The sequence below is a fragment of the Oncorhynchus clarkii genome, chromosome 19 (genome assembly GCF_045791955.1).
Source record: "Oncorhynchus clarkii lewisi isolate Uvic-CL-2024 chromosome 19, UVic_Ocla_1.0, whole genome shotgun sequence".
NCBI classification, from domain to species: Eukaryota; Metazoa; Chordata; class Actinopteri; order Salmoniformes; family Salmonidae; genus Oncorhynchus; species Oncorhynchus clarkii.
In genome coordinates, this window is record NC_092165.1 from 49,842,649 (window position 1) to 49,862,711 (window position 20,063).

At 45.0% G+C, this 20,063-nt stretch overlaps 1 protein-coding gene across 1 annotated transcript in view; it reads right to left on the reverse strand.

The window, feature by feature from the left end:
• LOC139374512 (Usher syndrome 2A (autosomal recessive, mild)) overlaps positions 1-20,063 on the reverse strand; it is a 267,344-nt gene that overhangs the window by 238,333 nt on the left and 8,948 nt on the right. Inside the window, exons 5-10 of the mRNA XM_071115513.1 lie at positions 19,488-19,756; positions 16,313-16,588; positions 14,825-14,994; positions 12,577-12,721; positions 2,275-2,381; positions 1,919-2,042 (exon numbers count right to left, since the gene is read on the reverse strand). Of these exons, the coding sequence (XP_070971614.1) occupies positions 1,919-2,042; positions 2,275-2,381; positions 12,577-12,721; positions 14,825-14,994; positions 16,313-16,588; positions 19,488-19,756 (1,091 nt within the window). The remainder of the gene's footprint in view (positions 1-1,918; positions 2,043-2,274; positions 2,382-12,576; positions 12,722-14,824; positions 14,995-16,312; positions 16,589-19,487; positions 19,757-20,063) is intronic.

The following is a 20,063-nucleotide window of genomic DNA, read 5'->3' on the forward strand; positions in this document are numbered from 1 at the left end:
CTTGATTGGAGCCCAGATTTAGCATAAAGCACATTGACCTCTCAAAGACAAGTGGCATCCACTCGACTCCATGTTCCCCGAAAACGCAAGAATACACAAACTAAATGAACAAAAGATGGAAACATGAAAACATCACGTTATTAATATTCTAAAATATATTCTAAATAGTGCATTACGTTAATGGGAAGAGAGGATGATGAGTGATTTGAGACAGAAATCCCATCAGGCTGCAGTAAAGCATTGATGAGTTCCACCGTCTGATCAATTTGCCGTACAGACGGTGCGTTTCGAATCCTTTTTTGATTTGATTTGTTTGGTGTTGCGTGCGCCTCCGCAGATATAATTGGATGTAGGGTATGAGGGGTATGATGTAGGGTATGAGGGGTATGATGTAGGGTATGAGGGGTATGATGTAGGGTATGAGGTTAGTATTGAATGTGGAAAGGGATGGTTATGGCGAAAACACCTAGATGATAGTGAATACATCCTGTTTATGCCAATGATTTGATCCATTAACCTCTATCTATCTACATCTCAGGTCTTTTATCATAGCCTGTAAAAAAACGCTCAGCACTGTTTTAAAGAAGCCTTTCCACACACCTTGACAAGATCATCAAGAACAATTTTTAGATGTATATTTTCTGGAGACTTTTGTTCTTCCAATAAAACAAAACACAAAGACCTAATACACACTGAGCGCAAGGAAGCGATGGCTGTGTGGAGAGAGTGATCTCAAACAGAGCTAATCTGGGAGTGTGTGAGGTGATTCTTCTGGTTTGTGCCTCTTCATTAGGGTGGGTGTGTGTGTGTATGCACTTGTATGTGTATGGGTTTGTGTTTTTGCGCGCGTGTGCGCTTATGTGTGTATGTGTGTGTAATGGCGTGGGGCCCAAGGACGAGACTCCTTTTCTGACTGTGGCCATTGATCAATTAGCGGCAGCAGGACTGAAGCCTGGTCCTGATTTATAAAGATTTATCCTGCGTCATAATTGAAGGAGAAAAGGGGAAATAGCTGCTAGACGTTAATAGAGTTAAGGGCAGATGGCCGTGCATCTCCACACCAGGCTCGGTCAGCAGGTTCTACCATTACTTTATGATATGGTATGCAGGCTGCATAATGTCCTACACTGCAGAGGGACTAAGGAGTAACTGGTGGTCTTTTCATACAAATATAGACAGATTTCTCTGATAGTTTACTGGACCTGTAGAACTAGGGAGGGGAGAGATGCTGAACGTGAGGTCTAATAGTGAACACTGTGCTGGAGACACACACACGCACACACACAGTCTGCTAAGGTGATGCCACAGTGATGCCAGAGTGAGAGGTGACCAGTGTGCCAGATTTGACCGTGAGTAAGGATTTGGGCATTTGAGGAGAAAATCGAAGTAAAAACAATATGTTAGAAATCCCTCAAACAAGGAAGGAGAAAACAAGTTAATAATGGGAAATGACGGCTTTTCATTTCCCCACCTGTAACATTGCTGGGTGAATCAACCGGATGCTTTGGTAGCGAATCTATTTGATTAGCATAAGAGCCAATTAAAACATATATAATATAATTGAAACAAATGGCCGACTAGGGATGTTTTGGTTGGGTTTGCAGATGAAGCAGAACATGTTTTGATTTGGAGCTCAGTTCTCCAATTATGTGAGTAAACACTGTTGTAATTGTCCTCTGTCTCATGTGGAAGTCATTCACTTAGCTGGGACTCTTCCACAGAAATACTGTTTCAGTCTGAACATATACAGAACAACACTAAACAAGTGATAAACTATATGTATTTTTATGTGTTTTATAATGTACCAACTATTCATTTTGCTGTGCTCTTACACAAAGATGTAGATACTCCAATATTACTGTGTGTGTGTACAGTATGTGTGTGTGTGTGTGTGTGTGCATCTACAGTCGCCACGTACCTGTGAAGTCGCTGTTGACCGGTAGTGTGTCACTGGGGAACCGGTGGTAACCGTTGCCGGGAAACATCGCCCCCCTAACGACGAGGTCACGGGGGTCAGAGAGAGAGAGGTCGGTTCGCTCCACCTGACGGAGTTCGGGTTGAAATGTAACAGTAGAAGTTACTCTCTGGGTTTGATTACATAGGCTCTATAACAGCAAGACGAGGTGTGACACAAAGTGGAAGTATCACAACACATAGGTACGTACAAATATGTTTTAAAGGAATTTAAACAATAATGTCTCTCTGTAGTTGGTTATGAGAGTATCTGACAGAAAGACCTAACCCTAGACCCTTTCTGCAGACAGACAGAAAGACCTGGTAGAGTGGTGGGGGTCCGTGGGGCTGAGAGGGGGGGTCCCAGGTCACCTCCATCAGTGTCCCATGTACTGGCCTCAACCTGGGGGGAGTAAGACCTGCTGGAGCTAGAGATGGGAGGGAGGGGAGAGAGAGTAAAAAGATAATGATTAAAGTGAAGGAGAAGAAAAGTAACTACCTTGTACAAAGCCTGCAACAAGAGGAGGGTACATGTATGCTGCTTTTAAGTACTTCCATTTGTAGATCTATGCAGAATTACAAATGCTCTTAAACGGGTGTGTTGTTCAGCAGTCTCTTAGACAAAGACTCCCTTACAGTAATTATCCATCTCAGAGAGTCTGCTAGTCTGATAACAGGTTAAAGCGATAAAATAACTAAACGAGTGGAGAGATGGAGGGTTATAAAAGACAGCTGTGCATTAACATCTCAGCGTCATGCATGTGCTGTGGTTTAGATGAGCTAGAGGAGTGAATTATCCAGGAGTGACACCTTCACACATGCACACACACACACGCGGATGCACACACTCACACGCACGCGCGCACACACTCACACGCACGCACGCACGCACGCAGGCAGGCAGGCAGGCAGGCAGGCAGGCAGGCAGGCACGCACACACACACACACACACACACACACACACACACACACACACACACACACACACACACACACACACACACACACACAGGCCTAATAAAGCTGGTAAATGGAGGTGGATGTCTTGTCTTCCCAGCCCATCTCAGTCAAGGCACCATAAATGACAGCCAATCAATAACCATAGAGTCTGTATAATGGAAATTCTGATATCATTAAACAATTATTCCCTCTCCTTTAATAGGATTTTTGTGAAGCCTCTGTGGAACATTTATCTTGTATGTTACCCCTCAGAACATACGCTAGAGAGAGGAGCTGGTAGTGATATGTTCCGTGTTTTTTCTTTACTATAGAATCGGCAAGTCGCATTTAAACATCTTCAGTGATTTCTCCCTTTACTTATCAGCAGTATTCACCCCCCTTGGTTTTTTAAACATTTTGTTGCATTAAAGTGGGATTTAAATTAATTTAATTGTGGGGTTTTTGCTCATTGATCTATACAAAATACTTCATAATATTAAAGTATTTTTTAAATTTAATTAACTCAAATGTTGTTGCAAAGGTATTAATCTCTTTTCATTAACAAGCCTAAATTAGAAAGTGTTGAATTTCAAGCACAGATTAAACTACAAAGACCAGCTTTTCGAAAGCCTCATAAAGAATGGCAGTGATTGGTAGATGGGTAACAATAACAAATCAGACAGTGATTATCTCTTTAAGCATGGTCAAGTTAATAATGATGCTGTGGATGAAGTATTAAACCACCCAGACACATCAAAGATACAGTCAGTCGTCCTTCTGAGCTGAGCTGCAGGACAGGAATGAAACTGCTCAGGAGTGTCACCATGAGGCCAGTAGTGACTTTAAAACAGCTACAGAGTTCATTGTTTGTGAAGGGAAAGAACTAAGGATGGATCAACAAGATTGTAGTGACTCCACAATACTAACCAACATGACAGAATGAAAAGTAGAACACAAATATAAACAATACAAATATTCCAAAACATGCATCTTGTTTGCAACAAGGAACTAAAGTAATATTGCAACAAAAAACATGGAGAAGGAATACATGTTTTGGCCTAAATGCTAAGCCTTATATTTGGGGCAAATCCCACACAGCACAGCACTGAGTGCCTGCCTCCTTATGATCAAGCATGGTGGTGGCTGCATCATGTTATGGGTATGCTTGACATCGGCAAAGATTGGGGAGTTTTTCAGGATAAAAAGAAACGGGATGGAGCCAAGCACAGGCATTTTCCTAGAGGAAAACCTGATTCAGTCTGCTTTACACCAGACACTGGGAGATGAATTCAACTTTCAGCAGGACAATAACCTACAACACAAGGTCAAATCTACACTGGAGTTGCTTACCAAGAAGACAGTGAATGTTTCCGAGCGGCCAAGTTAAAGTTTTGACTTAAATCTGCGTGAAAATCTATGTCAAGACTTGAAAATGGCTGTCTAGCCAAGATCCTCAAAACCTTTAGGGCTTCAGTGCTTTAGGGCTGTCCCCGACTAAAAAAAAGTAATCCTGTTCTTTTGACCAATCGATTGGTCGAAATGTTGAAACTTATTTTTCCATATATACAGTAGACAGTGTAAAAAACACTTAATGAATAAGTGTACCTGAGAGTCTGTTCTAACGAGATACAAAAACACAAAGCCTTTATTACACCAGACTAAAAACAATTGCATGCATTTATTTATTGTTTAGGCTAATTATTCAAAGCTTCCTTTTGTTATTTAATTACAAAACTAAAATGCTTGGTAGCATTTCAAAGCATTCATGTCTTTTAGGCTGTGTGATGGCATGAACGAATGATTGATTGATTGATTGATACAGTAGCCTACCGTATATATTGAAATATAGGCCTAAGTAAGTTACGGTATGAAGACTAAAGAAGAGTCACTTCTAGGCCTCCAGCGTGATGGTTATACAAGGATACTATACAAAGACCACTAATGACAACATGACTTACTGTTATGATCATCATCATTATAATAGTAACAGTAAGAAGGAGATCAAGAAAAGGGAGGCTATAAGAGCGAGAGCTCCGTGAGGACAAACTGGTGTTGTTAGATTACAATATCATTGTTCTGCCTGTTTGGAGCAGTGTAAACAACACTAAATCATTTATAAGTAATACCAGTCTGTTCTAACAATGATTTTTTTATAAAGCCTTTATTACAGCATAGCAAAGATTAAAAAGAGTCAAACACTCAAACAGGCAACATAAGAAAGATCTGTCTTATTTCTGTAGATATATATGGATGATTTATAAAGTCAGGTACATTGAACAGTTAGGATATTGATTATAGACCTAATTAATTTGGGGTTTCCTCTCTCCTAACTTTTCTTAGACAATTAAACTAAGGCAAGGCTTGTTTCCTCGTTCCTGCTGCTGCCTCCGCCACATTGTTCTCCATCCCAATATACTGGTTAACTGCTATTATGCACAAAGCAACATAGGGAAAGGCAGCAATTCTACGGTGTACTGAAGATTGTGTTTCAGAACCGCGGACAGGGACCTTATCCAACGAGGGAGAAAGCGCATTTCTTATAAAATATTAGATTTATTAGTGATGCACCATTTGTTTTTACATAATATAACCATATACAATTTCAGTATCTAGTGTCTTGTGATGGACTGTGCCCTCCCCGTGGCCTCCGCAATGGATTAGTCCACTCAGACAGGCGTGAATCACACAGGTGTCTTGTGATGGACTGTGCCCTCCCCGTGGCCTCCGCCATGGATTAGTCCACTCAGACAGGGGTGAATCAGACAGGTGTCTTGTGATGGACTGTGCCCTCCCCGTGGCCTCCATCATGGATGAGTCCACTCAGAAAGGGGTGAATCAGACAGGTGTCTTGTGATGGACTGTGCCCTCCCCGTGGCCTCCGTCATGGATTAGTCCACTCAGACAGGGGTGAATCAGACAGGTGTCTTGTGATGGACTGTGCCCTCCGCCATGGATTAGTCCACTCAGACAGGCGTGAATCAGACAGGTGTTTTGTGATGGACTGTGCCCTCCCCGTGGCCTCCGCAATGGATTAGTCCACTCAGACAGGCGTGAATCAGACAGGTGTCTTGTGATGGACTGTGCCCTCCCCGTGGCCTCCGCCATGGATTAGTCCACTCAGACAGGCGTGAATCAGACAGGTGTCTTGTGATGGACTGTGCCCTCCCCGTGGCCTCCGCCATGGATTAGTCCACTCAGACAGGGGTGAATCAGACAGGTGTCTTGTGATGGACTGTGCCCTCCGCCATGGATTAGTCCACTCAGACAGGCGTGAATCAGACAGGTGTTTTGTGATGGACTGTGCCCTCCCCGTGGCCTCCGCAATGGATTAGTCCACTCAGACAGGCGTGAATCAGACAGGTGTCTTGTGATGGACTGTGCCCTCCCCGTGGCCTCCGCCATGGATTAGTCCACTCAGACAGGCGTGAATCAGACAGGTGTCTTGTGATGGACTGTGCCCTCCCCGTGGCCTCCATCATGGATGAGGCCACTCAGACAGGGGTGAATCAGACAGGTGTCTTGTGATGGACTGTGCCCTCCCCGTGGCCTCCGTCATGGATTAGTCCACTCAGACAGGCGTGAATCAGACAGGTGTCTTGAGCACCATGAAAAAAATTGTTTTTGCAACTGCTCGACTGAAGAAATCTCGGTCAACCAACAGCCTATCGACCAAACAATCAACTAGTCAACTAAATGGGGACAGCCCTACAGAGATTGAAGAATTTCTTAAAGAATAATGGGCTTTGTGTGTGTTCCTGTGTGTGTGTGCATGCCTGTGTGTGTTTATGTGTATGTATGTATGTACTGTGTGTGTGTGTGTGTGTGTGTGTGTGTGTGTGTGTGTGTGTGTGTGTGTGTGTGTGTGTGTGTGTGTGTGTGTGTGTTTGTGTGTGTGTGTGTGTGTGTGTGGTGTGTGCACGTGTGTGTGTTTGCATGCCTGTGTGTATGTTTGTGTGCGTGTGTGTGTGTGTGCGAGTGTACGCGTGTGTGTGTTTGCATGCCTGTTTGTTTGCGTGTGTGTTTTTGTGTGTGTGTTTGCATGCCTGTGTGTATGTTTGTTTGCGTGTGTGTGTGTGTGTGTATATGTGAGTGACTACTGTGCGATGCTAATATGCTGCCATGTATTTACCACGAGGCAGCCACATAAGGGTTGATAAAAGCCACTTGGTCTCTCCTCTCCTCCTGTCATCCTCTCTGCCCCCTCTCCACTCTATGACGCTCTGACAACAAGGTTAACAGTCCAACACTAAGGTTAATATTGCCTTCAACATGTTAATGAAGCAGCTAAATCACCATAGCGCTCCCAGGGCAGACACACACACACTTCTGGGGAACAATTATCAGGCCCGGAGGAGTGTTTTGTGTTTTTACACTAGCTGACATCCTTTATGGGTCTTCGGATCATCCCCGATCTACATGCACTGTAATACCGCTGAAATATATCTCTGGAGCAGCACAACTATTGATTTATGCATAATTATCCCCAGGCTTCCCGAGGAGAGAAATATGCATAGCAGGGTTCACGTCAATGTGCCGTATGTGTGTGTGTGTGTGTGTGTGTGTGTGTGTGTGTGTGTGTGTGTGGTAGGGGCTGGCTAGGCTTGTAGAGCAAGTCTTTATGGATGTAGGATACATTAAACATTACCGTCAGCAACTGATTCACAATCCAACCTGATCAATACCGTGTGGTGAGAGTCTGCTCTGGAGGTGAGAGTCTGCTCTGGTGGTGAGAGTCTGCTCTGGTGGTGACAGTCTGCTCTGGTGGTGACAGTCTGCTCTGGGGGTGACAGTCTGCTCTGGTGGTGACAGTCTGCTCTGGGGGTGAGAGTCTGCTCTGGTGGTGAGAGTCTGCTCTGGTGGTGAGAGTCTGCTCTGGGGGGAGTGTCTGCTCTGGTGGTGAGAGTCTGCTCTGGTGGTGAGAGTCTGCTCTGGGGGGAGTGTCTGCTCTGGTGGTGAGAGTCTGCTCTGGTGGTGAGAGTCTGCTCTGGAGGTGAGAGTCTGCTCTGGAGGTGAGAGTCTGCTCTGGAGGTGAGAGTCTGCTCTGGTGGTGAGAGTCTGCTCTGGAGGTGAGAGTCTGCTCTGGTGGTGAGAGTCTGCTCTGGTGGTGAGAGTCTGCTCTGGGGGTGAGAGTCTGCTCTGGGGGTGAGAGTCTGCTCTGGTGGTGAGAGTCTGCTCTGGAGGAGTGCTGAGGGCTTTACACACACAGACTCACACACACGCATGCAGACATCCTTACATCTTTCTTCCTCCTAATTTAATTCATTTTTAGATTTAGAGTTACATAAGGAAATGTAATCTGGTGAAATTCCTTTAAATATGTATACGAAATTCTTAATTATGTGCAAACACACTTTATATAAGAGAGACACAGACAGCTTCCACTGATAGTTGGAGGGAGTAAAGAAGAGATGAAGCGAGAGAGAAAGAGAGGGGGGGGGGGGGTGAGCAATGCTCTTTCTTCCCCTCTGTCTGCCTTCTTATCCCAGAGTGCTTTGGGAGACGCCAAAATAATGTTCTACGCCGTAACCATTAAGGCCCTTACTTACTGTTTACACACCACACCCCACAGCTCACTCCTCTCTAAGACCAACTAGGTTCATTTACTGTGGGTGGATGTGTGTATTGACAGAATCAAATAGAATTTGAGTGAGATAAAAGCATCTAAGCAGATGCCGTCTCCTCCATCTGGACAGATGGTTATTCTGTGTAATGGTGTGTCTGGGTAATATGTGGATTGTGTGTCTAAACAGTCGTAAAAACTTGGGTAAAGGATGGATAAATGGCTATCATCAACATTAAGGTCTGGCACAAGACAATCACAACATGGGTAATGGCACAGACAGTCTTGGATGCTTCAAACCAACAGGTTGGGTTCGTTTGTCTGTCTGCGTGTGTGTGAGTGTGTGTGTATTCGTTTGTCTGTGTGTGTTAGTATGTGTGAACGGGAAGTTTTGATCAGACAATTAGTGCAGAATCGTCTAACTACAATCCATTCTTCAGAGTCTAAGCCGGGGGGTGGGGGGGGTCATACTCTGTGGCGATTTTAGCATGTAAATCTTGGTGGGCCAAACTCCCCAAAATTATTTTAGTTGCATGTCAACAAAGAAACTACACAACACTAAACAATACATTAATTGCACTATAACGCTGACAAACAGTGGCTACAAACTGTTAGGAACTACATAAAGCTGTCCAAACAGCAGTGCTTTCTTTTCAGCACCATGGAGTGAATCCTTACCACCGCTACACCTGGCTTTCAGCAGAGCCTTGTCTGGCAGCGAAACTGTTTATTCAGCATCATTTACTGCCTTTGAAAAAACATAGCTGATATGTGGTTTCTACTGACAATTGAGATGTACAAACTATGGCATATGCGGATAAGAGGAGATCCGTAATTTTGATTAAGACATTAATGAGCGAGCGACGACGGACGTAGTCAATATAACTAGAGTTGAAGTCGGAAGTTTACGTACACGTTAGCCAAACACATTTAAACTCAGTTTTTCACAATTCCTTAGGTCAGTTAGGATCACTACTATATTTTAACAATGTGAAATGTCAGAATAATAGTAGAGAGAATGATTTATTTATTTTATTTCTTTCATCACATTCCCAGTGGGTCAGAAGTTTACATACACTCAATTAGTATTTGGTAGCATTGCCTTTAAAATGGTTTAACTTGGGTCAAACGTTTTGGGTAGCCTTCCACAAGCTTCCCACAATAAGTTGGGTGAATTTTGGCCCATTTCTCCTGACAGAGCTGAGTCAGGTTTGTAAGGCCTCCTTGCTTGCACACGCTTTTTCAGTTCTGCCCTCAAATATTGTATAGGATTGAGGTCAGGGCTTTGTGATGGCTACTCCAATACCTTGACTTTGTTGTCCTGAAGCAATTTTGCCACAACTGTGGAAGTATGCTTGGGGTCATTGTCCATTTGGAAGACCCATTTGCAACCAAGCTTTAACTTCCTGACTGATGTCTTGATATGTTGCTTCAATATATCTACATAATTTTCCACCCTCATGATGCCATCTATTTTGTGAAGTGCACCAGTCCCTCCTGCAGCAAAGCACCCCCACAACATGATGCTGCCACCCCCGTGCTTCACGGTTGGGATGGTGTTCTTCGGCTTGCAAGCCTCCCCCTTTTTCCTCCAAACACAACAATGGTCATTATGACCAAACAGTTCTATTTTTGTTTAATCATTTTTCCAAAAAGTACGATATTTGTCCCCACTTGCAGTTGTAAACCATAGTCTGGCTTTTTTATGGCGGTTTTGGAGCAGTGGCTTCAACCTTGCTGAGCGGCCTTTCAGGTTATGTCGATATAGGACTCGTTATACTGAGGATATAGATACTTTGTTTCCTCCAGCATCTTCACAAGGTCCTTCGCTGTTGCTCTGGGATTGACTTGCACTTTTCACACCAAAGTACGTTCATCTCTAGGAGACAGAACGCCTCTCCTTAATGAGCGGTATGACGGCTATGTGGTCCCATGGTGTTTATACTTGTGTACTATTGTTTGTACAGATGAACGTGGTACCTTCAGGCAATTGGAAATTGCTCCTAAGGATGAACCAGACTTGTGGAGGTCTACAATTTTTTTTCTGAGGTCTTGGCTGATTTCTTTTGATTTTCCCATGATGTCAAGCAAGGTAGGCCTTAAAATACATCCACAGGTACACCTCCAATTGACTCAAATGATGTCAATTAGCCTATCAGAAGCTTCTAAAGCCATGACGACATCATTTTCCAAGCTGTTTAAAGGCACAGTCAACTTAGTGTATGTAAACTTCTGACCCACTGGAATTGTGATACAGTGAAATAATCTGTCTGTAAACAATTGTTGGAAAAATGACTTGTGTCATGCACAAAGTAGATGTCCTAACCGACTTGCCAAAACTATAGTTTGTTAACAAGAAATGTTATGTAGTGGTTGAAAAACGAGTTTTAATGACTCCAACTGAAGTGTATGTAAACTTCCGACTACAACTGTACGTGTTCAGCACTTCTGAAATGTACAGCGACAGAAAGCAGAACATGGGCCGTTCTTACAGTATTCTCCCTGTACACAAAGTCAGAATAGATGTAGAAAACAGATGTAGAACTACAGATGTTTTTGTGAGAAGACCGATTATCGACCAACACCGCTCTAGCTCTGTCACCTTTCACCCCAGATGCGGACAGATTTTGATCTGGATTTTTTCATTATGTTACTTAGATTGACGCACCAGTGTATCAATCGAGAAATGAGGGTTAAGGCTGTTGACCAATAGATATAAACATGTTCATTCCTAAACACAATATGGGGTGATTTTGTGACTGTACAGTTTAAAACACAAAACATGCCACATAATCTAGATTTCTACATTTAAAAACCTTGGAACCATTTAAATGAAGTCGAAACCAACACCATGATGTATATTAATATGTTAAAGCATGCTGTATTCCTGAGAGAAACACATTCTCACATCTTCGATACGTAAATAAAACACACAAACAAAGTAACACATGGAATAGAAACGGACCAAACGGTGAACATGTGTGAGCATATGGATGAATATGTGTGTGTCAGCCCAGACCATATGTTAGAGCTGTGCGGCGGCACTGTGTGTGTGTGTGTGCCCATCACACAAAGCTGATCAATTAGAGCTCGTCCCAGGCCCGGTGATTTGTGTCTCAGTTATTAAAAAAGGAGGCTAATTCATCCTACTTCCATATTGGTAATAAATCTATGGCAGTGGCCCGCACACACGTGTGTGTGACAGAATGTGTGTGTGTAACAGTGTGTGTGTGTGTGTGTGTGTGTGTGTGTGTGTGTGTGTGTGTGTGTATGTGTGTGTGTGTGTGTGTGTGTGTGTATGATTCATGGCCAACAGGGGGTGTGCGCTATGCCACATTTTTCTCCTTGTAATTAACAGTAAATTGTTTTTACTGCCGTGTACAATGAATTTCCCCCCTGGTTACACCAGTGTCTCGACTGAAATACTGAGTGAGTGAATTTAGTGAGTTAGTGAGTGCATGTGTGTGTGTGTGCGTGTGTGCGTGCGTGCGTGCGTGAGTGAGTGTGTGTGTGAGTGTGTGTGTGTGTGAGTGTATGTGTATGTGAGTGTGTGTGTATGTATGTGAACGTCTGTGTGAGTGTGTTTGTGTGTGTGAGTGCGTGCGTGCGTGCGGGATTGAGTGCATGTATGTGTGAGTCTGAGTGAGTGAGTGTGTATGTATGTGTGTATGTGTGTGTGTGAACCCTGTCTTCCCTCTCCCTCACTCTCTTCTTTGCTTCTTCACTCTCTCCCTATTTCTTGTTTTCTCTTTTTCCTTTTTCTCTCCCTTCGTTGCTTTCTTTCCATCCCCCTCTCCCATCCAGAGGTAGTTCGTTCCCTGACAGACACACTCCATTATAGTCTCTTAATATGTAACTGACCTGCTATTCTACACCTCCATAACTGGGACAATACATACATGTGGTCAGGTTTAACCAGCAACAATTATGATCTACAACTCCATAAACAGAGACACTGTATGGGAGTATAGCAGTACTGCTGGAGTATACTGGAGTATTTCTGAGCAGTGTGGTATAAATAAATAAAGAATTGGATGATATTTATCTCTGGTGTTATAATGAGTGGGTTACCAGTTGGTAGTGTTCAGTTTGTGTGTGTGTGTGTGTGTGTGTGTATGTGTTACCTGTAGGTAGTGTTCGTCCGGAGGCAGGCAGGCTGGTCACACAGCCCAGTGAGGTACACAGAGTCACAGTGAAGTCATATCTTCTGTAGGCCTCTAGTCCTTCTGCTACATACACACGCTCTGATGGACTGGCTACATACAGCACCTGCGACAAGAAAGACACACACACACAGAGGATCAGAGTGATGTTATAGGCCCCCTACACACACTTGTGGTCCTGTATGGCTCAGTTGGTAGAGCATGGAACTCAGGTGGAAGAACATGGAGCTCAGGTGGTAGAGCACGGAACTCAGGTGGTAGAGCACGGAGCTCAGGTGGTAGAGCACGGAGCTCAGGTGGTAGAGCATGGAGCTCAGGTGGTAGAGCATGGAGCTCAGGTGGTAGAGCATGGAGCTCAGGTGGTGGAGCACGGAGCTCAGGTGGTAGAGCATGGAGCTCAGATGGTAGAGAGCATGGAGCTCAGGTGGTAGAGCACGGAGCTCAGGTGGTAGAGCATGGAGCTCAGGTGGTAGAGCATGGAGCTCAGGTGGTAGAGAGCATGGAGCTCAGGTGGTAGAGCACGGAGCTCAGGTGGTAGAGCATGGAGCTCAGGTGGTAGAGCATGGAGCTCAGGTGGTAGAGCATGGAGCTCAGGTGGTAGAGCATGGAGATCAGGTGGTAGAGCATGGAGCTCAGGTGGTAGAGCACGGAGCTCAGGTGGTAGAGCATGGAGCTCAGGTGGTAGAGCACGGAGCTCAGGTGGTAGAGCACGGAGCTCAGGTGGTAGAGCACGGAGCTCAGGTGGTAGAACATGGAGCTCAGTTGGTAGAGCACGCTCAGGTGGTGGAGCACGGAGCTCAGGTAGAGGAGAGCATGGAACTCAGTTGAGCCCGGAGCTCAGGTGGTAGAGCACGGAGCTCAGTTGGTAGAGCATGGAGCTCAGGTGGTAGAGCACGGAGCTCAGGTGGTAGAGCACGGCGCTTAGGTGGTAGAGCGTGGAGCTCAGGTGGTAGAGAGCATGGAGCTCAGGTGGTAGAGAGCACGGAGCTCAGTTGGTAGAGCGTGGAGCTCAGTTGGTAGAGCGTGGAGCTCAGATGGTAGAGCGTGGAGCTCAGTTGGTACAGCATGGAGCTCAGTTGGTAGAGCGTGGAGCTCAGTTGGTAGAGCGTGGAGCTCAGGTGGTAGAGCACGGAGCTCAGGTGGTAGAGCATGGAGCTCAGGTGGTAGAGAGCATGGAGCTCAGGTGGTAGAGAGCATGGAGCTCAGTTGGTAGAGCATGGAGCTCAGGTGGAAGAACATGGAGCTCAGGTGGTAGAGCACAGAGCTCAGGTGGTAGAGCACGGAGCTCAGGTGGTAGAGCATGGAGCTCAGGTGGTAGAGCATGGAGCTCAGGTGGTAGAGCATGGAGCTCAGGTGGTAGAGCATGGAGCTCAGGTGGTAGAGCACGGAGCTCAGGTGGTAGAACATGGAGCTCAGTTGGTAGAGCACACTCAGGTGGTGGAGCACGGAGCTCAGGTGGTAGAGCATGGAGCTCAGGTGGTAGAACATGGAGCTCAGTTGGTAGAGCATGGAGCTGAGGTGGTAGAACATGGAGCTCAGTTGGTAGAGCGTGGAGCTCAGTTGGTAGAGCGTGGAGCTCAGTTGGTAGAGCGTGGAGCTCAGTTGGTAGAGCGTGGAGCTCAGTTGGTAGAGCGTGGAGCTCAGATGGTAGAGCGTGGAGCTCAGTTGGTAGAGCGTGGAGCTCAGTTGGTAGAGCGTGGAGCTCAGTTGGTAGAGCGTGGAGCTCAGTTGGTAGAGCATGGAGCTCAGTTGGTAGAGCGTGGAGCTCAGATGGTAGAGCGTGGAGCTCAGTTGGTAGAGCGTGGAGCTCAGTTGGTAGACCCTGCACCTCAACACACTACTATCACCCCGACGAAGAGCTAGATAAAACTACTGCTGAGGAGAAGCAACGCTCGTTGAACCTCCAGCCGGAGGGAGTCAGAGGTGATACACTGACATAGGGCAATGCATGATGGGTTTAGCCATGTAGGTGGTGTGACATCATACACTTTAGAGTCGCTATACCTGAGGAGGGACATCTATGTTTGAGCCGATGAGAACACTCCTATCTGTGCAATGATATAGTATGTGTTTTTCTAAGGGAATGCAGAAGTAGTGCTGTTTCGAATGTCTATCTATTTTTCTAAGATGATTTAGGGCCAAGACATTTTCAGGAAATCTAGGAATAAGGGAGAAGCATGTGTACCTATTTATTGTGTCAGTATGTTACCTGTGTGATAACAGGTGGTGCGTATGGGTTGGACCTCTGCTCTGTGACCAGGTTCACCCTGTATTCAGTGACCTGTCCTCTAGCCTCTTGACCCCGCGCTGACCTCCACGCGACCTTTAGGGACGAGGATGACACCGCCGACACCTCAGGAGGAGCCACAAACTCCGGAGCTATGGAACACACACACACACACACACACACACGTTACTTCCAATCTCTTCTTTTATCATAAAGTACTCTTAAATCACAGTGTCCATAATAGTAACTCCGTTGACTGCGTCAGTGTAACTGCTGTGGAGGGTTTTAATGAACAGTGGAAGCAGGTGGATGTTGTCAAATAGGAGCACAGCCAGGTTGAAAAAACACACCATGTCAACTTGACACAGCTACCCTGACAGAAACACAGAAATGCAGAGGGAGAGAGTGAGAGAGAGACAGAGAGAGGGAGAGAGAGAGCTTGTTAAGTTAACTCTGGGCACAGAATCCACTCCAAACACAAGCTGTAAAATACCATTTGCATGTTTGATCCAAATGTGGAGCAGCGTTTGTGTTTATGTTTGTGATGGGGCTGTCAACATGGCTCAGGAGTACTGGCATAATAAGCCTCAGTCAACACTCACACAGCCCTCTGAATGAAAGCACAGCACAGCACAGCACAGCACAGACCACCCTCACACATTTAGAAACACCTATTATCTCACACACTATCTCCCCATCTCTCGTCGTATCTTTCCAATCTCTCCTTTATCTCTGAAGCCACCTAGTGTTAGGTGTTTAATGCGATTCACGCACGCATGCAGGAGTGCACAAACACTCTCTCTCTCACACACACACACACACACACACACACACACACACACACACACACACACACACACACAGGGTGTGTAATGTGATTCATGGCTATTACACAGTCAGACAGAGGGCTGTGAGTTTTGTTTTGGGGGCACAGTCTAGTTCTAATGAGCCATATCATCTCTTTGGAATTATAATGCTTAATGAGAAACCCCTCTCCTTCCTGTCTCTTTTTCTCTCTCTCTCTCTTCCCTATCCCTCTCCTCCCTCACTTCCACCAACCATTATGTCACAAAACTACTAGAACTACACACCCAGAGGAACTCTCTCTCTCTCTTCCCTATCCCTCTCCTCCCTCACTTCCACCAACCATTATGTCACAAAACTACTAGAACTACACACCCAGAGGAACTCTCTCTCTCTCTTCCCTATCCCTCTCCTCCCTCACTTCCACCAACCATTATGTCACAACACTACTAGAACTACACACTCAGAGGAACTCTCTCTCTCTCTTCCCTATCCCTCTCCTCCCTCACTTCCACCAACCATTATGTCACAAAACTACTAGAACTACACACCCAGAGGCCTCCCCAGAGGAACTCTCTCTCTCTGCAAGTGCTCACCTCACGCTCTCTCTACTTTTTTCGTCACTGTTTGTGTTTGTATGCTGGTGTGTGTGTGTGTTTAACTGACCCCCCTCCTGTGTCTGAGCTGTAGTCCAGTCTGATATCACACTCCCGGCCATGTTGACGGTCAGAACTCGCAACTGATAGGTGGAGAAGGCCTGCAGGTCTGTTACTATGGCGCTGCTCTGGGGAGGAGGCAGAGCACTCTCTTTGGCTGAGTCAGACGGGAGGCGGGGATCCAGCCAACCACTGCTCACAAACACCCTACGCTCTGGGGCGGGGCTTGTGGTGTTCTGCGATTCCATTGGCCCTCGTATGAAGAGCTCGTACCTTATAATAACACCTATGAAGGCAGAAACAAAAGAGACAATTTTATTATGTTCAATTCCATATTAATCAGTTATTGATGGGTTAGCTTGTGACTAGTTCCTATTAGGACCTGTTCCTTGCCAGAAATGTTGTATATTCTTATACCAGGTGGGTCACAAGGAAATTATAAAGTACATTATATTGATCAAAGTTAAAAAATAAGTTAGATAACCACTATTTAGGACACAGTGGATTTTTTTTTTTTGGTAAATGAAAAAATAATCACGTTTTTTTACTTCGGTTTCTATTTTTTGACATTAAATGCACTATACATTATGTAGGTTGAATAATGTAACAACACAGAATAAAACAATTTCTAAAAGTCCCATAATAGTAGTGACTGTCCATTACTGATTATCACTCATTAACCATCATTTATTCACATTACTTTACTATAATCACATATTTCAGTTGATGCCATATATTACATTTGTTTTATTTGAGGACTTCATTATTTCATTCCAAGTCATCAACTCATCTCTATAGAGCTTCTGACAAAAGTCCTATTTTAGTACTTCTCCAAAATAAATAAGGCATACTTTTATGCCTGCTGAATACCAACTATCAATCACTTAGATTGTATTTTCAGGTAGAGATACCTCTCGAAGCAACTGCTCTCTATCCCTCTTGATCGCACATTCTTCTGTCTCTTCTCTCTGTGTCTTCCCCACACTAACCCAATGTAGCAGGCGTAGAAGAAACACGGACAAGTACTCGCGCAATGGATTATGGTCATTTGAGTTAATTACCATGTTTTCTGTACTAACCTATGTAGAACATTGGCCTGTTGGAAACTACAACTCCCTACTACATCGCACAGTTCGGGCTTGATTTGATTTTTTGCATTGGATGCATCTCAATTCACCACATCTGCCCACTTAACACTTCCACACCTGCCCACTTAACACTTCCACATCTGCCCACTTAACACTTCCACACCTGCCCACTTAACACATCCACATCTGCCTACTTAACACTTCCACATCTGCCCACTTAACACTTCCACATCTGCCCACTTAACACTTCCACATCTGCCCACTTAACACTTCCACATCTGCCCACTTAACACTTCCACATCTGCCCACTTAGCGCTTCCACATCTGTCTACTTAACACTTCCACATCTGCCTACTTAACACTTCCACATCTGTCTACTTAACACTTCCACATCTGCCCACTTAACACTTCCACGTCTGCCCACTTAACACTTCCACATCTGCCCACTTAACACTTCCACATCTGCCCACTTAGCGCTTCCACATCTGCCTACTTAACGCTTCCACACCTGCCCACTTAACACTTCCACATCTGCCCACTTAACACTTCCACATCTGCCCACTTAACACTTCCACATCTGCCCACTTAACACTTCCACATCTGCCTACTTAACACTTCCACATCTGCCTACTTAACACTTCCACATCTGCCCACTTAGCGCTTCAACATCTGCCTACTTAACACTTCCACATCTGCCTACTTAACACTTCCACATCTGCCCACTTAGCGCTTCCACATCTGCCTACTTAACACTTCCACATCTGTCTACTTAACACTTCCACATCTGTCTACTTAACACTTCCACATCTGCCTACTTAACACTTCCACATCTGCCTACTTAACACTTCCACATCTGTCTACTTAACACTTCCACATCTGCCTACTTAACACTTCCACATCTGCCTACTTAACACTTCCACATCTGCCTACTTAACACTTCCACATCTGTCTACTTAACACTTCCACATCTGTGGTAAAGGTGACAGAGATAGAGCGGTATTTGTCAGACCATGAGACATCCCGAAAATCGGTCTTCTCACAAAATCGTCTGTAGCGTCTGAACGGTTTGGCCTAGAAAACCACTGTAAAGATGAGACTCTCAGGAAGACGTACATGTTGGTTGTTTTTCTCTAGCACACCCACAGGCGTCACAAGACTCGTCTGAAAAATCAAATAGCAAATTGATCCTTGGTATGACCTTCTTAAAACAATTCCACATAGCTTAGTAGTATCCCCCCGGCTTAGACAGGGCTTAGACTCTTCTGGGTTAAAAGCCGAAAAATAACCGCAATTTCAGTTAGTTGCTCAGCACTAGTAGGACACAAGGAGATACAATACTGTATGCATCACTACAGTACCATACTGTAAGCTACTAATCAACCACAGGTCTTCAGCCAATACTAAAATAGAATGAATGAATACCAGCACAGTGCATTCTCATATCCCATTCTAATACTCTATAGCAGAGAGACTCTTCCTCCACATGAGAATCAAAGCTCAGCATCGTATCCACATTGCTCATTAGTGTTAACAAGGCAGTGAATGAATACAGAAGGTTGAGCCGAGGACAGGCAGGCATCACAACACAATGGAAATAAACACTTCTATTCTCCCTCTTTTCTCTCTCTCTTCTCCAATGTTCCCTATCACACTAGCACTTCAATGAGTCTGTTCCCCCATGTCTTGTTTCAATACAGCCAGTCCATCATGGCAGTTCTAGTTGTAGGCATGGTTGAATGACGACTCAAAACAGAATATGAAATTACATGAATAATAATGTCTGGTAGAAGTACATTTGTTTCAATGTGCCTCGGGGAGCGATATAATGTAATGCAGTAAATTAAACCATGACTGAGAAAGCATTAGTGTGGTGGTTACACAGGCTTAATATGGTAGAGAGCCTTATAGAGACTGTACAAAGCCCTGGATCCAGGAGAACACTGTAGGGACACAGTGTTAAGGGGAGTTGAACATGTGTTCTCTTGGAGCATCCTAATAGGACAGTCTCCATAGTACCTCCTTCTCAAAACTATTTGTTCTTCTCAATTTCATTCCTGTTGTCTGTGAACACAGATCAAGAGGCGATTCGGGTCGTACCATTGGGACGAACGGGGGGGTTCCAGGCTGCGTCCATTTGGTGCGGTCCGGTGGTGTTGACCCTGGGTGGGGGCTGTCCCTGTGGGGGGCTGGGTGAAGTGAGGAGGGGCAGGGGAGGGGTGGAGGTGCACCCACCAGTAGTACAGGCCTGCAGGGTGAGGTTGTAGTGGGTGTAGGGGGAGAGGCCAGCGGCTGCAGCCTGGGTCTCTAGACCTGTATAGTGGACCCGCTCCCTACCAGTACCAGCCTCCACTGAGGTCAGCACAAACCTACAGGAACACACAGAAAGAGGGATCCGTTTAGTTTATTAGTCAATATGACTTGACCATGATAACTGACCAGCCAATGTTACTCCTTCAGTTAGGGACTCACAGACCATAAAAGAACATCTAGTCTCATCTCAACTCAGCTGGTTGAGAATTCTTAAGAGCTGGTTTCCTGGACACAAATTAGGCTTAGTCCTAGACAAACAATCATGTTCAATGGATTCACTATTGAAAGTGTTTTTCAATACAAGTCTCTCGCTCACTCTCTCTGATTCAATACCCCCCCCCCCCCCGTATTTCTCTTTATTTA